Consider the following 20,623-nt stretch of genomic DNA (forward strand, 5'->3'; position numbering starts at 1 on the left):
AGTTTTAGGTAAAGAAGTCAACCCTAATGTCGTCAGAAGAGGCAAGAGTCAAGCGATAGAAAGAGAGGCAACTTCTAGGTAAATAAAAATGTAGGTTAGTGGCGCTATGCGATCTGATTTAAAATATGCAACTACCGCTGAAAAGGTACTAAATATGCAAAAGCATATGCAATATGCATTTGCATATAATCCGGTCTCTACTCATCACCATGAGGCTTTCAAATTTTAGCCTTGGACATCAACTTCTCGGCCAACCTGTATATTTCAATCAATCAATTTATGTTTCAATACTATATGGTGCACATATAGAGAGGTCAGCCTATTTATCAAACAAAAAAAAAATGTAAATTACAAATCAATACAAAACATTCAAATTTATAGATATTTTTGTGATCTCTCGCACTGCTTCCGATCTAAATACGAATTACAGGGATGTGTAGTATCCTTCATAGGTACTTATGAGCAAACAATAATAAATATTGTCTGATTAAGAATTGAGTTTTACTTTGTAAGCATTTCTTCTGGCGGTATTCATTGTCTAAATTTTGTGTCTTGTCGCAAAATACACTGGCCTTCAAAAGTAAGTATCACACTTTTAAAATTGGGATAACGTTTTATGTTCACAAGTTATACTTTCGAAATAAAAAGGACTCCAAAGAGAATTTAATTTTGTACATAAAAACTTTATAGTCGGTAACCTTCTTTTAAGAATTGGCTGAAAAAAAACTTCAAAAACAAAACCATTCCTTTTTCAAAGTGGACGTTATCGAATTACAATTTTACCATTCACATTTTTCTTTCTGTTTTAATTTTTTTTCAAGATCTTGTTTTAAAAATTTATGCTAAAAAGCACATAACATTTATTTATCATGCCTCTTTCAGTTGAAGAATGTGCTCGGATCATGGCTTTTCTGGAACTAGGCATCAGTATGCGTCGCACTGCAAGAATGGTGGGTGTGACGGTACAAACGGTCCAGAAGGTAAAGCGAAGAAGAGACTGGACACCATCTGAGGAGACCTTGTAATGGCAGACCCAGGTGTACCAGTGCCCGAGAAGATCGTTATATTATTTCCACTGTGTTAAGAAATCGCCACCAAAATGCAGTTGAAGTCCAGCAACAGCTACTTCAGACCCGGAGGGACTACATTAGTGACAGTACAGTGAGAAGAAGACTTGCTGAAGCAAATTTGAAACCCCGAAGACCAGCGAGTGGCCCAAAACTCGAGAGATAGCATCGAGTAGCGAGACTGCGATACGCCCGTGAACACATGCAGTGGGATGAAGAAGAATGGTCAAGAATTTTGTTTGCAGATGAGTCTCGATTCTCCCTTTACACTTCTGATGGAAGGCGAAGTGTTTACAGGCGACCTGGTGAGCGATACCTTCAAGCCTGCATCTCAGAAAGAGTCCAATACGGTGTAGGCAGTGTACATGTATAGGCTGGCATATCTGCAGAAGGTCGCACAGAGCTAGTAGCCATAGAAAATGGCACCCTCACTGGGCAAAGATATGCTCAAGAGATTCTCAATGAGTATGCAGGGCCGTATTTGGCAAATATAGGTTATGGATCGATGCTGATGCATGATAATGCCCGGCCACACACGGCTCATATCGTACAAGAGTATATTCAGGAGGTCGGTATCAGCGTGATGGCTTGGCCATCAAGAAGTCCTGATCTCAACCCGATTGAACACGCCTGGGATGAGCTTGCGAGGCTAGTCAGAAATCGCAGACCACCACCTACTACCCTCAGGGCACTAAAGCAGGCCCTGGTAGAAGAATGTGAGAATATTCCTCAACATCGGCTCCGAAACCTAGTATTCAGTATGCCAAACCGGCTCGATGCTGTAATCAGAGCTCGAGGAGGCAATACCATCTATTAAAAATTAAATAACATGTAATACATTTTAGTTGAATTTTTTACACTTAACTAAAAATGTATATTTTCATTTGTTTTATCTTTTTTAAGTTAAAAATTTTACTAACGTATAATTTTAGTTTCTAAGAATTAAAGCCTATAAAATTTGCAACAAAACGTTTTTAATCTTAAATCTCTACCTTCTATAGTTAAGAAAAAAAATTAATTTGAAAAGTGTGATACTTACTTTTGCAGGCCAGTGTATTATGCTTTATGTGATGTAAAATAAAATCGAAAGTGGACACACTCATTCGGTATAATTATAAAACTTGTCGTATCGACGTAACACTGCGTGGTGATTGTAATAAGCTTCCTTTAAACGTCAGTTGCCAAGAGAGATCGCACCCAGAATTCTTTACTTGTTCTGCGCCTTCGTACGTGCATTGTCAGAAGTTGAAGGCTGAAGCCAATTGAAAGGATTCATAATCATAGACGTGAATGCTCTGGTGTGGCTTCGCGTAAAATGCGTATGCTAAAATGTCCCTAAAAGGCCCCTGAATTGCTTGGAATTATATCAGAGATCGGACTAGTGCGTAAATAATATCCGAATTGGGTCCGAGATTTCTATACCTGTATTTTGTCTGATACGAATCGGACGTAGTGCGAAAGCGCATTTAATGTTGCTCCAGTCTACGGTGAAGGCATCGGTGAAAGTTACATGAAACTCTGTTAAGTAGAGATATACGTGTTCATAAATACAGAAAGACGTATGGATATTTTTTTTTAATTTGTACTTTGTGATCAGCTAACACTCCCTTTATCATCTACATTAGAAATAATTTCTTTTACTTTTACAAAGAATATCCCATTCACAGACACATTTTACTATAGTAATAAAAAATATAGACTTTACACTAACCCAGTTCTGCAGTACAGGCTTAAAACATTAGACTATTAATTTAATTGGGTATTAATACCATCTTTGTGCTGCAGTACAGGGCTTTTTGTGTTATGAATTATTGTAGCTTAGATCCTAAATAATCATTTACATAAAAATTGAATGAAATCAACTGTTTATTCTCAATTTATTCTTGAAAATGTAATGTTAATTTTTTTTTATAGATTATATGCATCCGTGATATGCATGCACATTAGCAATTTTTCTAGAAACCGTGATAATCATAAAGACATCAGTGGGAGCAAATATAAGCTTGTTTCGCCTATTACTTGGATATGTTGTTGTACTTGTGCTCATCATGCTCGATCAAATGCCACTACTTGAGGCGGCGACATGAGACGGGTCGTCCCCTTCCGTAAAATATGGTCGAGGGAGGCGATAGCTGGCCCATACCTCATCATGCCGTGTATACGGTTGTACGCAGCTCATCAGTATAGTTGCGTCCAAGATGCGTCATTGCATTACACTATTCTGACCATAGACTTACTTACTATATACTAGAGCATAGACAAAAAGAGCGTGCGAGACTGAAGAACATTTCCAACGGAGATACAGCAAGATAGAAAAGGTAAGCGAATCTGTTGGTACTGTCATATACTAACAATATACTAATCTAAAGAAAAACAATGCATGGTCGAGCTTCTTTAACCAAGTTACAATAAAAAATGAAAAAGGAATCGAATCAATTGTTGCTGTAACCAGTTTTCTTTGACAAGTCGTAACAAGGCAGCCACGTTTGGAATGAGCTTCTTAGTACTTAGAATATTAAGCTGCCAAACCACAACACCCATTGACATATCAAAATTAGTCACGCATTTTAGGGCTGTCAGTTCATCTATTATGCTAAATAAAAATGCATCTATTATTGTAAACAGTTTTGTTTGTTTTATTCAGTCAAAATAACTCATAATAATAACTAATATAACCACAGAAATATGCTTGCGTATATTTGTCAATTTGTACGTTAGCTCGTAATTTAATAATTAAAATATTAAGTAGCGTCATCAACAAAAGCAATTTGAATATATTCAAAGTCATTAGTAGATTACTCTTAAAATTGTAAGTCTGTAGTTATGACACAATGTACGTTGAGTAGGTTCAAGGTTTGTTTATCTGTCTGTTTTTACTAACGAGGCTAAATTTTGGTGTCCCTTCCGCAAAAGCTATAGTAAAAAGATAAAATAGACATTTGACAGGAAGAGGAAAGTGCGTTTTTTGTTCTTTTAATGTCGAATTGTCGGCGGCGATAGTGGCGTGAACAGCGTTGCGAAGGTGTCGATATTATCCTTGAAGAAAATGTCTGAAACTTTGAAACTTAGAGGAACTCTTTGTGGCCACAATGGATGGGTTACGCAAATTGCTACTAATCCCAAATATCCGGATATGATTTTGTCTTCTTCCCGAGGTGAGAGATTTTTCAGCTGTTAAATTTCTTAAATCCGTTTTAATCTCCTTCGTGTCTCAACTTTTCTTATAAATTAATGCTCGATATCTTTCTCTTAACATAAGAGATTATCATGTACTGTATATTTACATTCTATCAAATTTATATGATGAATCAAATTTTGCCACGCGATTTCTGAGCGGCAAGCGGATATGGGGCTGACATTATATTTGATTATTTAATTGCAACGCTTCGGCCTGGAGGAATTCTAAAGCATACCTATATATTTTTCAGACAAAACCTTAATCGTGTGGAAATTAACCAGGGACGAAACAAACTATGGCGTGCCACAGAAGCGTCTGTATGGTCACTCCCATTTCATCTCTGATGTAGTTCTTTCGAGTGATGGAAACTATGCTCTCTCTGGGTCATGGGACAAGACCCTGCGTCTCTGGGATCTTGCCGCTGGAAAAACAACCAGGAGATTCGAAGACCATACAAAGGTGTGAAAGAACTTTTAATTTGTTAGGATAAGTGCCGATGCGCGGCAGAAGATAAAAGTGAGTTTGTGCCTATGCGAGGCAGAAGAGTTACTAAAGCTTTATTAAAATTACTTGTGAATTTTGGGGTTGCGTAAGTAGAAAGCTGCTAGGAATTTATTTGTTGTAATCTGTTGAGATTAATTATCATTAATTATAATTTCTCTGTTTAGGATGTCCTCTCGGTGGCTTTCTCTGTTGACAACCGTCAAATAGTATCAGGGTCTCGGGACAAGACTATCAAGTTGTGGAATACACTTGCTGAGTGCAAGTACACCATTCAAGATGATGGCCATTCTGACTGGGTATCTTGTGTCCGATTCTCACCTAACCATGCCAATCCCATCATCGTGTCTGCTGGATGGGACAGAACTGTTAAGGTTAGTTACACTTAAAATATATATCATAATTTATTATTTTTATAAATTGAAAACCTTTTGTAATATTTACATGTACAATATTATTGTACTCTACTATATTTTTCTAACTCCTGTATTGTTTTCTAGGTTTGGCATTTGACAAACTGCAAATTGAAGACCAACCACAAAGGTCACTCTGGGTACTTGAACACGGTGACTGTTTCTCCGGATGGATCTCTATGTGCATCTGGTGGCAAGGACATGAAGGCCATGCTATGGGACTTGAATGACGGCAAACACTTGCATACCCTGGATCACAATGACATCATTACATCACTGTGCTTCTCACCAAACAGATACTGGCTCTGTGCTGCTTTCGGACCTTCCATCAAGATCTGGGTAAGCTATGATTACAAATAATCCCATATGTATTTTTTCAGGAATTACAGTCTTTGCTTGCATTGATGATGGGGGATTATATATAATATGTTATAATTTATAGAATTATATACAAAATTGTAAAATTACACACTTTTACAACTATCCCCGGTCTCATATTGTCACTCTAACACACAGATAATACTGCTTAAACTGGATGGACTTGCATGCTAGTTTGTCACTATCAATTTCTGTAAAAACACTCATGTTTAAATTGAAAGAAACTAAAGGTCTTGCTCTGATTCAGGGTTGATTTTCCCATTAAATTGTATAAGAATTTAAATAATGATTGAGAATTGATATAGAATACCTAGGTAGATTATTTGGATTAATTTACTTCATTTAATCTGTACAAGTGACAAGTTTTTATCTGTGTCACCAAACATCAATTTAGTGGTAACTTGTGGCAATAAGAAAATGTAATTCAATAATTGCAAGAAATACATTATTTTCCGATTTGACATCCAAATAGTAACTTGATATCTTTGTTATGAGCCCTTGCTTTTAAAACACAAAACAAATATTTGGTAGTTTTATATAATTTTGTTGAAGATGTGGTGGTTTAATTGGTATTTTTCTTTTATGTACAGGATCTTGAAAGCAAGGAAATGGTTGAAGAACTGAAACCAGAAATCATCAACCAGACACAGAACTCTAAGTCAGATCCTCCGCAATGCTTGTCTCTCGCCTGGTCAACTGATGGTCAAACACTATTCGCTGGCTACAGTGACAACATTATTAGAGTATGGCAGGTTTCCGTTGCGCGATAATCTGTCGAAAAAATCAGTTTCATTTATTTTTGTCCTTTAAACACACAGAGCATAAAAATAAATGAAATTCAATATGTTGTTTCGTTTTTATTGTGATCTCCTTGTCTAAGATTAGATGTAAGATTAGATTCTATTGAATCTTGTATATATTATTCAAATAAAAGTAAAGGTACTAAGTGGTGATTTTATATTCTATGACCCTGAGTTCAGTATATCTACATCTTTGTATATTATCTAGAGTTCATCAATTGTTCAAGAACACTCGTTTTCTTATACCTATCAATCAAATCAAAAATATTTCGTACGTAAATTAGATTACAATTGAAATATGTAATTTTTGACAGCTCATCGCAGATTTCCTTAGAGAAGAATGAGCATGAAACGTAAGGTTGTTCTTTTCAAAACAATATTATTACAATCTTTAATTAATTTACAATTCATTTCAATTACAATATATGCAAAGTGATGCAACAAAATACTCAAACGTCATTTACTAAATTTAGACGAGTAATTAAAAAAAAAAATGTAAATTTATAAGTAAAAATATAGTTAAATTCAAATTCAAATATTTTTATTCAAAATAGGATGTGAAATCACTTATTGAAAGTCAATAAAAAAAACTACCACCCATTCCAAAGTGAATGCCTCGGGCCTGAGAAGAATGGGCGCAACAAACTCAGCGGGCTTTTTTTTTTTTTATCAAAAATATGTTTTACAATTAAAGTAACATTGTACAATTAAACTTATTATTTAATAGCCTGAGGGCGGTCGCTCCATTCCCAATCTGTGGTATCATTAAGAAAGTCATTTATGTTATAGTAACCTTTACCACACAAACGTTTTTTAACAATTCTTTTGAATAACTTAACACCTTTGTTTTGAACATTTTCTGGGATCTTGTTGTAAAAGCATATACATCGCCCCACAAGACACTAACTCGACTAAGCCGAGTAGTAGGCATCATCAGTTTATGTCTGTTCTTGGTGTTAACATTATGGTTATGACAGTTTCTGGCAAATTCACTTATGTGCCTATAGCCGCGTACCCACCTAGCGCACAGGCTCGCGCGGCAGCCTCGGTGTCCGGATCGCGAGCGATGGCTCCCGCGGCAGCCTCAGTAGTTTTGTTCAATTTACACGAGGCCGCCTCGCGAGGCAGGCTGAGCCATCATAAGTCCGCGAGTATTCGTAATGGACAGTCTTGTATTTTCAGCTGCAGCTATTTTCCTAGCTGCTTATTGTTTAAAGAAACGAAAACAGTCACGTATCAAGAAAAAACCTAGACGCTTCTGGATTAGAAAAATGTATGAGCGTCGCCACCAATATGGAAATAGATTACTTGGAGATTTAGTATATGATCAGACTGTACATAATTTTACACGAATGTCCGTACAAGAGTTCGAAAATTTGTGCTCATTGTTGTCTGATAAAATAAAAAAGTGCGATACAAAATATAGAGAAGCAATCACTGTGAATGAACGAGTTTTAATAACTTTAAGATTTTTAGCAACCGGAGATTCTTATAGCAGGTTGCAATATTATTTCGAGTATCGAAGCAGAGTATCTCAAGAATAGTTCCAGAAGTTTGTGACGCTATTATTGAAGCCTTAAGTGATTATGTAAAGGTAAATAAAAATAATTTGACAAATTTAAAAATCAATTGTTTATTTTAACTACAATTCAGTGATAGTTTCGAATCCATCATTGGCATTAGGTGATGGTGTAATGGCATGAGAAGACGTAGCGGTATGTGATGCTGATGATGAAGTGCCAGATGAGTCCATTGTAGGGGAATTACTGTACTGCTGTGTATAGTATCCTGTATTAATTTGTTGTTGTGTGTATTTCCCTATATCGGCTTCAAAAATTATATTATTGATAGCGTTCTTAACATACGCTAATGTGTGCGGATCATATTTCCTTAGCTCGTTGGCTATGTATCTTCCAAATGGAGAGTATGGATCGATGATGTCGGTCGAAGACTTTTGCAAGCATTCAAGGGCTGATGACAGAGAACTTGATGGCGCACTGATTCCTGGCCAATGGAGAAATGAAATAAATGAAGTTACATTCGCACTAATTGCAGCGTTTCCAAGGCGTAGTTCTAATAACGCAAAAGAAATACGGTTGCACTTGGCAGAACATTTTATAACTAATGGTTCTATACCATTTCAAAATCATTATGCATAGTTAAAAATTCTTACATTCGGCATCGTTTCCCGAGTGTCACCAGTTTCATTTTTATCCTTAAGAAAATGGAAATAAGGATATCCAAACCACTTCGAATTATAAACATCTGCAGCGCCTGAAACAGAACAAAAAATAAAATTTATATTTCCATAATTTAAAATATTTTAATTGTATAAATAAATTTTCTTCAATTTAATTAGTATATATTAAGTAATTATTTTATCAAATAATTTGTAAGTTCATATTTTTAAGTATAAAAATGCATACCTGAACCTGTTATGCGACTTTTTTTCTCCCTGCTTTTCTCTCGACGATAAGAACCACACAAGGACACCATTTTGTTTTTCACTTCCTTGACAGGCATATTAATTTGAGCAGATATTTGCCGCCAACTATCTTCCCGCTGATTTTTGTTTAAATATTTTGGATCTTTGGGGTCCCAAAGCGCATTGTACGTGCTGTACAGTTGTATTAAGCGAATGGACTCCTCCTGACTGCCCATGATATCAAAATTACAAACACGGCAAGAGACAAAACTTGAAGTAGCTTCGCGCGCGAGCCAAAACATAACCGTCCCCACCTAAGTGTGCGTCCACACTGAATGCGCGGTGACTGAGGCCTAGGCGGGTGCGACATGCGGGGGCGTGAGGTGGCCGCATTGACGCGCGACCTTTCGAAGCGGCTAGACGTTTTATCAGGTGTTGCAAACCATGGACGACGATTTGGTATTTTTACTAGATACTAATCCTATCCTACGATGTGAGGTGCTCAACATGAGAGATGGTGTGCACGAAATAAATAAAAACAGAGAACAATGTGGTGAATTTTATAATTTGTATGAAAAAATGAGATTATATCCTACAAAATTTTTTGAGTACACTAGAATGCCCATATCGACATTTGACTACATTTTAAGTAAAATATCAGATAAAATAACCAAAGAAGATACAAACTTTCGCAAAAGTATTAGTCCTAAGGAGAAATTGTTCATAACTCTAAGGTAAGAATAAAACAAGATTTAAATAATTATAATTTTTTATTTATCTAGAAATTAATTCTGTCAGTTGTGTTAAAAGCTGTTGGTAATCATAAAGTTAATAATTATTGTAGTTTCCGGTAGAATACCCTCCTCTATAATTGTCCTCGAACCCCTGATGAGAAGAAAACTGCATCCTTTCTGTCTCATTTATTATGACTTGGGACATTTTATTTCGAATTCGTAACTTCTGTAATTCACTAAATTGCTTCATTTGAGGCAGGAGACTCATGAAAAAATGATAATCGTCACATTTCTCCAGCTGCTCATGAGTAGAGCTCATTTTCTGTTCTATTAGATAAATTTTTTTACGTTCGCATTCTATAAGCTCATCTCTATAATCTGAGGCAGTTTTGCGCTTTGGCGCATTTGAGCGACTGTTGGTTGATGAACCTGGACTAGTCACATTAGTGAATGTCTCCTCAGTATTATGAGAGGACTCGTTAATGGATTCCGAATCGCTATCGTGCAGATTTCCCGTCATGGGTTCGGGTGTTATGTCATCGTTTATAAATTGCATAAGTTGAAAGTATGGCCAGGTACTCTCTATATCGTCACCACCGTCACCAGATCGCGGAGTAGGGAATTTCTTTTTTTCTTTTCGAAACTGATCACGAAGATTTTTCCACTTCTTGCGCAGTTGTTTTTCTGTAACAATAATAATATGTTTAATTCACGTTTATTTTTCAGGTTTCTGTCCACTGGAACTCCGTTTAGAGCACTGGCTTACAGTTTTCGTATGGGGAAAAGTACCCTTGCATCAATAGTTCACGAAACATGCCGTGTTTTATGGACTGAGTTAGTTCCTATTCACATGCCGACACCTACTGAACAACGTCTGAAAGCTATTGCAGAAGATTTTGAAGCTACCTGGAATTTCCCCCACTGCATCGGAGCAATTGATGGGAAACATTGCGAGATAAAAAACCACCTAAAAGTGGTTCGGCACATTGGAGCTATAAAAAAAGAAATACAATTGTTATGCAAGCTGTAGCTGACGCAAAAAGGAGATTTATAGCAGTTGAAGTTGGCGGTCGAGGCAAGCAAAGTGATGGTGGTACTTTCGTTGCATCAAAACTATACAAACTTATAGAACAAAATAAATACAAAGTTCCTATGCCAAAGAGACTTGCAAATTCTGATGTCGTTGCACCCTTCGTCCTAGTGGGTGATGAAGCATATCCGTTGAAACATTATTTATTGCGTCCTTATCCCGAGCGAGTACTTAATAACGAAAGAAAAAATTTTAATATAAGATTGTCTACCGCTAGACAAACAATCGAGTGCGCATTTGGTATTTTAACATGTAAATGGAGAATATTACTAAAACCTATCGAAACTAACAGGAAAAATGCCTTGTCTATAATAAAAGCTGCGTGTATATTGCACAATGTTGTAATGGATTTAAACGTCGATGTCAATCTGGATATTGATCATGTGCTGTATAACCCGCCAATAAATGAAAATCAAAATTATCAGAGAAACCTCGGTGTAAATAATAATCCATCACGAAGAGCAAAAAATGTTAGGATAAAATTCACAAATTATTTCTGGGAACAGTTTTTAAGAATGTAATAAATATATAATATTAAACTTACCTTCACTTTCAGGAAATTGTTCTTTTATTTCTTTCCACAACTTTCTTGTAATACTGCGGTTATTGTGGTGTACATGTTTACTTTGCCATATAGGTGGTTTAGATTGACTTGCACTTATAAACAGTTCAGTATTCAACGCCATTTTACAAAAACGTGTAATTAAATGAAACCAAATAATAAGCAGACGCGCAAACGCCGAGCGACAAGACCGGACTGGTTTGATATCCCCGCCACCCGCGCTTTAAATCGCATGTTGGCTAGGCCCGTAGTGTGGCCAGAAAGCGCGGACACGAACGTTTGAAAACAACGCGCGCTGTCTCGCTCGAGCCCATCGCGCTAGGCTTCCGCCTAAGTCACTGCACTATGGACACAAAGGCGCGTTTCTTGTGTTTGATAATTCGCACCCGTCGTCGCAACCGCGCTAGGCTCGCAGTCTGGACGCACACCTAGGTGGGTACGCGGCTTATGAACATTACATTATCAAGAATATATTGAGAAGCAACAGTCAAGATGTTAATTTCTTTGAATTTTGCTCTCAATGATTCTCTAGGACCTAGGTTATAAATAGCGCGAATAGCCCTCTTCTGCTGCACAAATATTGTATTAATATCAGCAGCGTTGCCCCATAGCAATATACCATAGGACATAATACTATGGAAATAACTAAAGTATACTAGTCGCGCCGTATCTATGTCAGTTAATTGTCTAATTTTTTTAACCGCGTATGCTGCAGAACTAAGTCTGTTCGCCAATCCTTCAATATGGGGGCCCCATTGTAATTTGGAATCTAGAGTTATGCCAAGAAATATAGCAGATTCCACCGGTTCTATCACCTCTCCGTTTACCAAAACATTTGCATTTACATTTTTGACATTTGGTACGGTAAATTTAATGAATTTAGTTTCCTTGCTATTTAACAATAGGTCATTAGCGCTAAACCAGTACACGATGTCAAATAAAATATCGTTCACTTCGTCATACATAGTTTGGTTTCTTTTCACTTTGAAAATCAGTGAAGTGTCGTCCGCAAACAATACTACCTCATGTTTTTTCTCTATAAGATTAGGAAGATCATTTATATAGATAAGGAAGAGGAACGGTCCAAGAATAGACCCTTGTGGTACCCCCATACTGAGAGGAGTCCCAGGAGATCTCCTGCCATTCACGTCGACCCTCTGAATTCTATTGTTTAGATATGAAGTCAGAAGATCGAGCGAAGTTCCTTATGCCATAGTGGTATAGCTTCCTGACCAGCGTTGAATGTTGAACACAATCAAAAGCCTTAGATAAATTACAGAAGATGCCAAGTGCATTCTGCGATTCCTCCCAGGCATCAAAAATATTCTTGATCAGCCCAACACCTGCATCCGTTGTTGAACGTCCCCTAGTAAAGCCAAATTGTTTCAAATGAAGTAACTTATGAGAGTTAAAGTAAGTAAGCATTTGGCTTAAAATTTTTTTTTCAAAAATTTTACTAAAGGTCGGCAAAACCGACACAGGACGATAGTTGTTCGGGTCAGAAGAGCATCCCGACTTAAATATTGGTATAATTTTACTATGTTTCAGAAGGTCAGGAAACACGCCACGATTAATACAATTATTAAATAATATTGCAAGATATGGTGCTATGACATCAATTATTGAACTTATTATTTTAACAGAACTGCCCCATATATCAGCAGTTTTTTTCATGTCTAGAGATTTAAAAGTTTTAATTATTTCTCCAGGGCTAACAAAACTAAAATTGAAACTTTGTTGACATCCTTTAACATTTTCCAGAAGAAGTGACTCAGCAACACTGGTGGAGGAGACAAGAGTGTTTGTGATAGAAACTGGAATCTCAGAAAAAAAATTCTCAAAAGCAGTAGCAACTTCCTGCTAAACTATGAGTACCTACCTATTTACATAAATCCGCACATACCGAAAATCAAGCGAGCATTTTATTAGCTATAAAATAAAAAGTCTGTGTCCCAACTACTTCCTACGTAATATGGTTAAATTTGATTTTGTTGATTTGCGCGTAGGTAGGTACACCCGAAAGGGACATCAATATTTTTTTTTTTTGGAAGAGGAAGACGCGTATGGGTCATCTGATGTTAAAGTCAATGGATAATCTGATGATGAATCCATACATTTTGAAAGTAGTGCTTACAATTTTATTGATGTGAAGATATAAATGTAATATACACTATCCAAAATATTGTCTTAGGTCTCTTACAGATTAGTCTAGTTTAAGAAAATTACAGAGCGAGTACCTAGTTATAATTTATATCAGTAACTTACATTTTTGAAAAGTTCATAGAATTATATTTGTGTAGGTTTTTTTTTTGTATGCAAAAGGACAAACGAGAAAGGTCACCTGGTGTTAAGTGACCGCCCACATTCTCTTGCAACACCAGAGGATTCACAGGAGCGTTGCCGGCCTTGAAGGGAGGTGTACGCGCTTTTTTTGAAGTATTTTTTTTCATGGAAAAGGAGGACAAATGAGCGTACGAGTGTATGGGTCACCTGATGTTAAGTGATCACCGCCGCCCACATTCTCTTGCAACACCAGAGGAATCACAGGAGCGTTGCCGGCCTTTAACAAAGGTGTACGCGCTTTTGTGAAGGTACCCATGTATCGTCTCGGAAACGAGGAGCACCTCTATAATATAATATACTAGTCAAAACAAAATAAGGGCCATCACGTTTTTACAGTATTCTCATGAATTCTTGAGGTTTAAAGGTTGATCAATGATTCAATTAGATAAATTGATTGATTTTTATTGTAGACAGCATAAAGTAATGATGCATTCCATTAAAAAAAGAAATTTTCTCCACTTTTTCTAAAAATAAACATTTTTGCAAAAATAATTAGTCAGGAAAAAAAATTCTGAAAAAATAAAAACCTACAATTTTGGTTGATTTATGACTTTCCTCAATATCTAGTATGCCGTCCTCGGTTATTAATGCACTCTTGAAGCCTAGAAGGTACACTCTCCACCAGGTGTACCACTGTTTCTTGAGGAATTTGTTTCAAGCTGATATCAGAACGTTTATTAGCTGTCATTCATTATGCACGGGTTGGTTTGTGCTTCGAACACTGCGTTTCAGTAAGTCCGACATGTGTACAATGGGATTTAGATCCGGACTGTTTGCAGGCCAGTCCAACACCTGTATACCAGCCTCCTCTAGGGCTTCTCTGGTGGCCCTAGCTGTATGAGCGCCAGCATTATCGTGCATCAGGTGGAATCTTGCGCTGATTCTGTATGCATATGAGACCACATAGGGTCTTATGACCTCCTCGATGTAACGTTGAGCTGTTATTGTGCCTTCGTTTAGAATTACCAGCTCGGTTCTGCCTGAAATAGAGATTCCTCCCCATACCATAACATTGGGGCCCCCAAATCTATCACTTTCATGGATGCAAGCATCCGAAAATCGTCCACCTTTACGCCTCCAGACCCTAATGCGACGGTCATCACTAAAAAATTTAACTTTGCACTCATCCGTAAACAATACTGTCCAATCATTTATATCCCACGCCAGATGCTGCCTTGCGAATGATAATCGGTTTGCACGATGAGCACTTGTTAATGGTATCCGCACTACGCGTCTCCTGGAGAACTGCTGGTTCTCGTGTAAACGATTTCTAATAGTTTGATCACTAAAACGTGTACCGGTCGCCTGCCGCAAACGGTTTTGTAAGGAACGGGCTGTTATACAGCGTTCTCTACGCGCAGTCAAGCGCACGTAGCGGTCCTCCTGTGCTGTAGTTGCTCGAACTCTGCCAGATCCCCGTCTCCTGGTTAGTCTCCCAGTCTCTTGAACCCCAGATGCAACGCCACAGAACGCTGCGAATGGCCTTCTTGAAGCAATGTTACGGCCCTAGTTACGGTTGGCAAGTCCATATGACTTAGAATTCTCGGCATAACTCTTTTTTAAATGTTAATTCAGCCACTAGTCAAACAAAACTTACAGTGTTCCTGAGAGAATCGTCAATTTTACTGAGTTGAAATCCGTCTTAAAATCGGGTAGAATCAAGTAGTTACAATAAATTATCTAAAACTACCCACTTTAAACAATTATGCGGGTGGAATGCTCAAAAAATGTGTGTAAACAAATAAGGTAACACCACAATAAAGTATCAGCTACTTGAGAATGCATAAAAAATAAATTATCGCTAGCGAGGCCAAAAAAATCAAGTGGCCCTTATTTTGTTTTGACTAGTATATATTCCAAAAATTACGCGCCAGGTGTGTGTACGCCGTACCGGCAAGACGTTTACGAAATGCTGCACTGTAATCATGATTTTCCCTTCTGAGTTTAGCAGTGAATGTGGAAAAACTGGAATGGAAGATACATTTATTAGATATAAGTTCCGAATGTTTGTTAACGGCATGCAGTTTTAAAAATTGTACTATCATTTTCCTCGGTTTATGGCAGTGACTTTAAACATAGAAGTTGTAGAATAATATCTACTTTCGGAACTAGTACCCCATTTCCGTCGTTCATCAACCGCCAGCTTTTGGATTACTTTGAAGAACACCCCCTGATTATTGATAATAATAATAATATAACGGTATGTGTCCAGGCTTATCTGACTATACTCTCGTATTTCACACATAGATAGAATTTGAAAGTGGTTGAGTCGAAGGAGGAGACGTTAGTAGGTAGTGAGTCTAGACAGAGCGAAAACTTCGATAATCGATATGAGGGTGTGGCTGCTTATAGCGAAGCTGCCTTTCTATGAGCTTCCCGAGAAGTTATCCCAATGGGTCAATGGCTTTTGTCTGATCGGAGCATCAAGGTTGTTATCGACGGCGCATGTTCCGACATAAATCCCACAATCGCTGGTGAACCGCATGGCTGTGTTCTATTCCCTACGCTGTTTCTTCTGCATATCGTTTGCTAATAAATAAATGTCAACTACCTATGTGCTACAAAACAGCGGCATTTTCTTCTACCGGCTGAGTCAACATCTCTCGGTACCTATGTCGTTGACAAGCACAAGAAAACTTGTCTCTCAAATCGAGACAATGCCATGCAGTCTCTGATTTGGTCTGACTTATTTTAGTCCAGTTCAACCTTAAAATGACTCAGGTTGCAGTCTAACCCTAGCCCAAATTTTAATGTTCAACCGAAAACTATTGACTTAAAAACACTTGGAAAACTTGGTAATGTAGTCTGTAAGGTAATAAAATTTCAGAACTATCATAGTACAGCTGATATATGGGGGATATCTGTAAAATAATTTGTTCAGTAATTGAGGTCATAGCACCGTATCTAGCAAGTTTTTAATAAATGTATTGAACATGGCGTGTCTAAATATTTATAGTAAAATTACACCAATATTTAAATCGGGACACACTTCGGACCCGAATAACTATCGTCCTGATACGGTGTTGCCGACTCTTAGTTAAATATTTGAAAAACATATTTTAAGCAAAATGCTTACTTACATTAACACTTAGGCCCAGAACACACGGTGAAACGCAACTGCAAAGAAACCCTCTTGAAATTATTGGTTTGAAACCAATTTCAACCGTTTTCATCACACGGAGCAACCACAATCATTTTGGTTTTCTTTGAGAACAGACGTCTGCAAAATGAGTTCTTCGAGTGACGAAGAAATTGTGGTTATGTATTTGTATCTTCGACAAAGAAGAAGGCGCAAAAGAAGAACTATGTGGATACATCCCTACATCGAGAAAAATATCAACTGTCGTATGTTTGTGGCTGCTTAAGAATTACAAGAAACTGATAGAATTTTTTTGGATTGTTATCGTATGAGCAAAACTACATATCTTGAGCTTGTTGAAATAATGACACCTCAGTTGCAGAAACAGAATACTAATATGAGAGAATGTGTGAGTCCTCAAGAAATAACACTTATGTAAGTATTTTTAAAGATTTATTATTACCATATTTATTGAAAATTAAATTTTACTATTAAATAATAAAAAAGCTTAAACATTTTAGGTTTGTAAACACAGCATTCATCGAAGTTTCTGAAATTCACATCTTGGTTCACAGGAGTATATTCTGTAGAGGATGTTCCGCTGAAATCCTTGGGTGTTTGTTCTGGTTGCACATATGGACTACCATATTCTGTATACTGCGATATTGGAGAATATACTGTTTGATGGGACGTTTTATTACGTAACGTAATAAATTGACTCGTTCCTGCACTTTCAGGCGTAGTAGAAGATGGATTCAGTATGTCATCAATAAGGCTTAGCACACGTCTCTTGAACATTTTGAATTGTTGGAGATTCATTTCTCTTAACTCTGGTGCGAGACTATTCAAAAACGACATAACAGAGTCTGAAAGTGGAAGTCTGAGATACAGTCAATTTATCAGATTTCTTTTTTAAATCCTATTAATAATATTATAAATGTGAAAGTTTGTATGTCTGGATGTATGTTTGAACTTCTTTAACGCAAAAACTACTGAATGGATTTTCATGAAACTTTATAATAATATAGCTTACACACCAGAATAACACATAGGCATTTATAAATCTATCGCGTGAATTATACTTTATATGGCTAAACAACGTTTGCCGGGTCAGCTAGTAATTAATAGAATGTTTATCAGTCTCGTGCAATAAATAGTTCTTCCGTTTTGGGTTAGATTATCTTGTGTACTGGAAGGTGCAGGTTCTATATCACAGCGCTCAGTAGGTTGCTCGGGCTCGGCAGGCACGTCGTCTGGCAGATCGTTTGACATTTCAGATGTATTCTCTAATGAAGTTGTAGCTGTACCTACAACCAATAATATCAATTAATACAAATGTCTAATATCTAAAAGTGGATGGAAAGTTCTCTGCTTCAGGTGGATTCGTCGGTTTTACATATGGCGTTAAAAATGCATATGATCAAGTAAATAGTACCTACGGTTTTTTCCGTTTTCTTCTAGAACCACTTGGCAAAGGTTTCAGATGTCTTATATAAATAACACGTAGATTTCGCCATTTTTCTTTGCAAGCAGCACGTGTGAAAAAAATTCTATTAAAATAATTTATTTTATATGTTGTCTGCCACTGTTTTTTTTTTGTGTTTATTGGTTTTACCGATACTTAGCTTTATTTGTTTACAGGTATTTAGGAGGTACATCTAGTACATATGTGGCTTTGGGCTTATACTTCGCTAGAGGAGAATTCACAATTGCAACGATTGTGGCTGATACTACAAAAAAAAAATATGGGATTCTTTAAAGAATAGATTTATGCCAGTTCCAGACCATGATAAGTGGAAGCGAATTGCTGAACGATACTATACTTTGTGGAATATGCCTAATTGTCTAGGCTCGATTGACGGAAAACATTTTAAAATAAAAAAAATCCCAAATACGGGATCTACTAATTTTAATTACAAAAATTATCATTCTGTAATCTTAATAGCATGTGCCGATGCTGATGGTCTGTTTACAATGATAGAAGTGGGATATGCAGGTAGAAATAGTGACGCAGGTATTTTCAGAGTTTCATCTATGAAGCGCCTTATTGAGGAAGATGCACTAAATATTCCTGCACCAGGACAATGGATGAAAATAATTACTCATTTCTATTTTACTTTGTTAGAGATGAAGCCTTTCCTTTGGAAAAATATTTAATGAGACCTTTTCCAGGAAGAACTGCCACCAACATCTCACGCATCTTTAATTATAGATTATCCCGTGCTAGAAAAAGTGTCGAGTGTGCTTTTGGCATGTTAACGGAAAAAAATATGATATTCGAATCACCAATACGTTGCCGAACCCCTGAGGTGGTCAATAAAAAGTGCTTGTGTATTGCACAATTTTGTGAGATCCAAGGAAGGAATACCGTATCGCACAACTAACGTCGGTGAAGGAATTAGTCAACGCCCTGCTGATCTAATGCCACATGATCTGAACCTAGGCCCGAATCCTTCTCCTTTATCTTTAAGAAAATATTTAAATAATTACTTTTTGACATCACAGGCAGCATTGCCGTGGCAATGGGCTTATTGTGTGTAGAATTATTTTATTAAATAAAGAGAATAATCAGCTCTCACCTGTCATTTTCATTTTTTTTCCAATTTCTGCCCATGCTTTATCAGTCTCAGTCCTGCGAGAGTAGCTTGATAGTGTGGTATTATACAAACAAGGATACTTTTCCACTTCTAACACAAATGCAATGTTTTTTTGTTCGTCGTCAGCCATTTTGTACAAAAGAAGCCACCCGGTGATTGAAACGCAACGCGCGAGTTTCCTGCACGACAGTTTCAATGCAACTGATTTGCAACGCCGTCAAACCGGTTTCAAACTGGTCGCGTCATGTGTGGTCTCTCAGCAGAATCTATAGCAGAAACTTAAATGCAACTCAAAAGTAACTAGTACTTGCAGTTTCGTTGCATTTGCGTTTCACCGTGTGTTCTGGGCCTTATGCTACTTCAAATAAAACAACTTGGCTTTACTAGGGGACGCTCGATTGCGGATGCAAGTGTTGAGCTAATGAAGAATATTTTTGAGGCCTGGGAGGAATCAGAGAATGCCCTTGGTATCTTCTGTGATTTATGTAAGGTTTTCGATTGTCTTCCACATTCTACGCAGGTCAGGATGTCACTATGGTATAAAATATGGTATGGTAGTTATATGGTTCTGATCTCATATTTAAATAATATAATCAGAAGGTCGATGTATTCACATGACGTGAGAGATCTCATGGGACTCCTCTCGGTATGAGGGTACCACAAGGGTCTATTCTTGGGCCGTTCCTCTTCCTAATTTACAGAAATGATCTAGGTAACCTTGTAGAAAAAAAAACTCAAGGTAGTATTGTTTGCGGTTGACATTTCACTCATACTCAAAACGAAATTAAGCCAAGTATTATATGACTAACGGCCATTCCCAATGTTCATTCTATCTCCGGTTGTGGCCTACTTGATATATAAATAACGTAACTATTGTTGACTTTTCTGTCTCAATAAACTTATCGACGGTAACTCATCTTATTCGTTCACGCTGTCTGTCAATGGGACGGAAATTTGTATGGAAATTACAACAATGAACTGGCGATACGAATGACTTATCGGCTGTCCATATATATATATGGACAGCTTCAGATTATTGACAGCTAATTACTGACAGTAGAAGGTAGTAATTTATCTCTATTGTAAATAGTATATTGGGAACGGCCGTAAGTAAACAATGGCCTATCTCACATCGTGTACTGGTTTAGCGCAAATAACCTATTGTTAAATACTTATAAATCTAAAAATTTACCGCGCCAAATGTCAAAAATGTAGATGCGATTGTTTTATTATACGTAGAGGTAGTAACACCGGTGGAATCTGCTATATTTTTTGGCATAACTCTAGATTCTAAATTGCAGTTGGGCCCCCATATTGAAGGCTTGTCAAATAGTCACTGATACGGCGCAACTAAGTAGTTAACTTTAGTTATTTTCACAGTATATGGTATATTGTTATGGGACAGTGCAGTCGATATTAATACCATCATTGTGCTGCAGAAAATGGGTGTTCGCGC

General features: G+C 37.1%; 2 protein-coding genes and 1 long non-coding RNA gene across 4 annotated transcripts in view; 2 read left to right on the forward strand and 1 right to left on the reverse strand.

Moving 5' to 3' along the window:
- Positions 1 to 20,623, reverse strand: part of LOC126966023 (lysozyme-like) — a 302,967-nt gene that overhangs the window by 137,132 nt on the left and 145,212 nt on the right. The window lies entirely within an intron of this gene.
- Positions 4,025 to 6,384, forward strand: LOC126965993 (guanine nucleotide-binding protein subunit beta-like protein). 2 transcript variants are annotated; one of them, XM_050809855.1, is made up of 5 exons: positions 4,033 to 4,222; positions 4,496 to 4,704; positions 4,914 to 5,120; positions 5,247 to 5,498; positions 6,128 to 6,384. In XM_050809855.1, exons 1-5 carry the CDS (start codon positions 4,114 to 4,116, stop codon positions 6,305 to 6,307), a joined length of 957 nt encoding a protein of 318 aa, XP_050665812.1. In that variant the 5' UTR covers positions 4,033 to 4,113; the 3' UTR covers positions 6,308 to 6,384. The 2 variants fall into 2 exon arrangements, with proteins under 2 accessions (XP_050665813.1, XP_050665812.1); XM_050809856.1 differs by lacking the exons at positions 5,247 to 5,498; positions 6,128 to 6,384 and having other exon boundaries at positions 4,025 to 4,222; positions 4,496 to 4,834; positions 4,914 to 5,066.
- On the forward strand, positions 7,396 to 19,148 carry LOC126966048 (uncharacterized). Its single transcript, XR_007729652.1, has 2 exons — positions 7,396 to 7,931; positions 18,212 to 19,148. It is a non-coding gene; the product is annotated as an uncharacterized LOC126966048 (long non-coding RNA).

This window comes from Leptidea sinapis, chromosome 9 (assembly GCF_905404315.1).
Source record: "Leptidea sinapis chromosome 9, ilLepSina1.1, whole genome shotgun sequence".
NCBI lineage: Eukaryota > Metazoa > Arthropoda > Insecta > Lepidoptera > Pieridae > Leptidea > Leptidea sinapis.

What these genes read in the sequence shown, in the direction of transcription:
- LOC126965993 (XM_050809855.1), top strand. Translation starts at nt 4,114, where the DNA reads ATGTCTGAAACTTTGAAACTTAGAGGAACTCTTTGTGGCCACAATGGA. An exon ending in GATTCGAAGACCATACAAAG is followed by an intron (nt 4,705 to 4,913) that starts GTGTGAAAGAAC and finishes TTCTCTGTTTAG; the next exon opens with GATGTCCTCTCGGTGGCTTT. An exon ending in GATGGGACAGAACTGTTAAG is followed by an intron (nt 5,121 to 5,246) that starts GTTAGTTACACT and finishes ATTGTTTTCTAG; the next exon opens with GTTTGGCATTTGACAAACTG.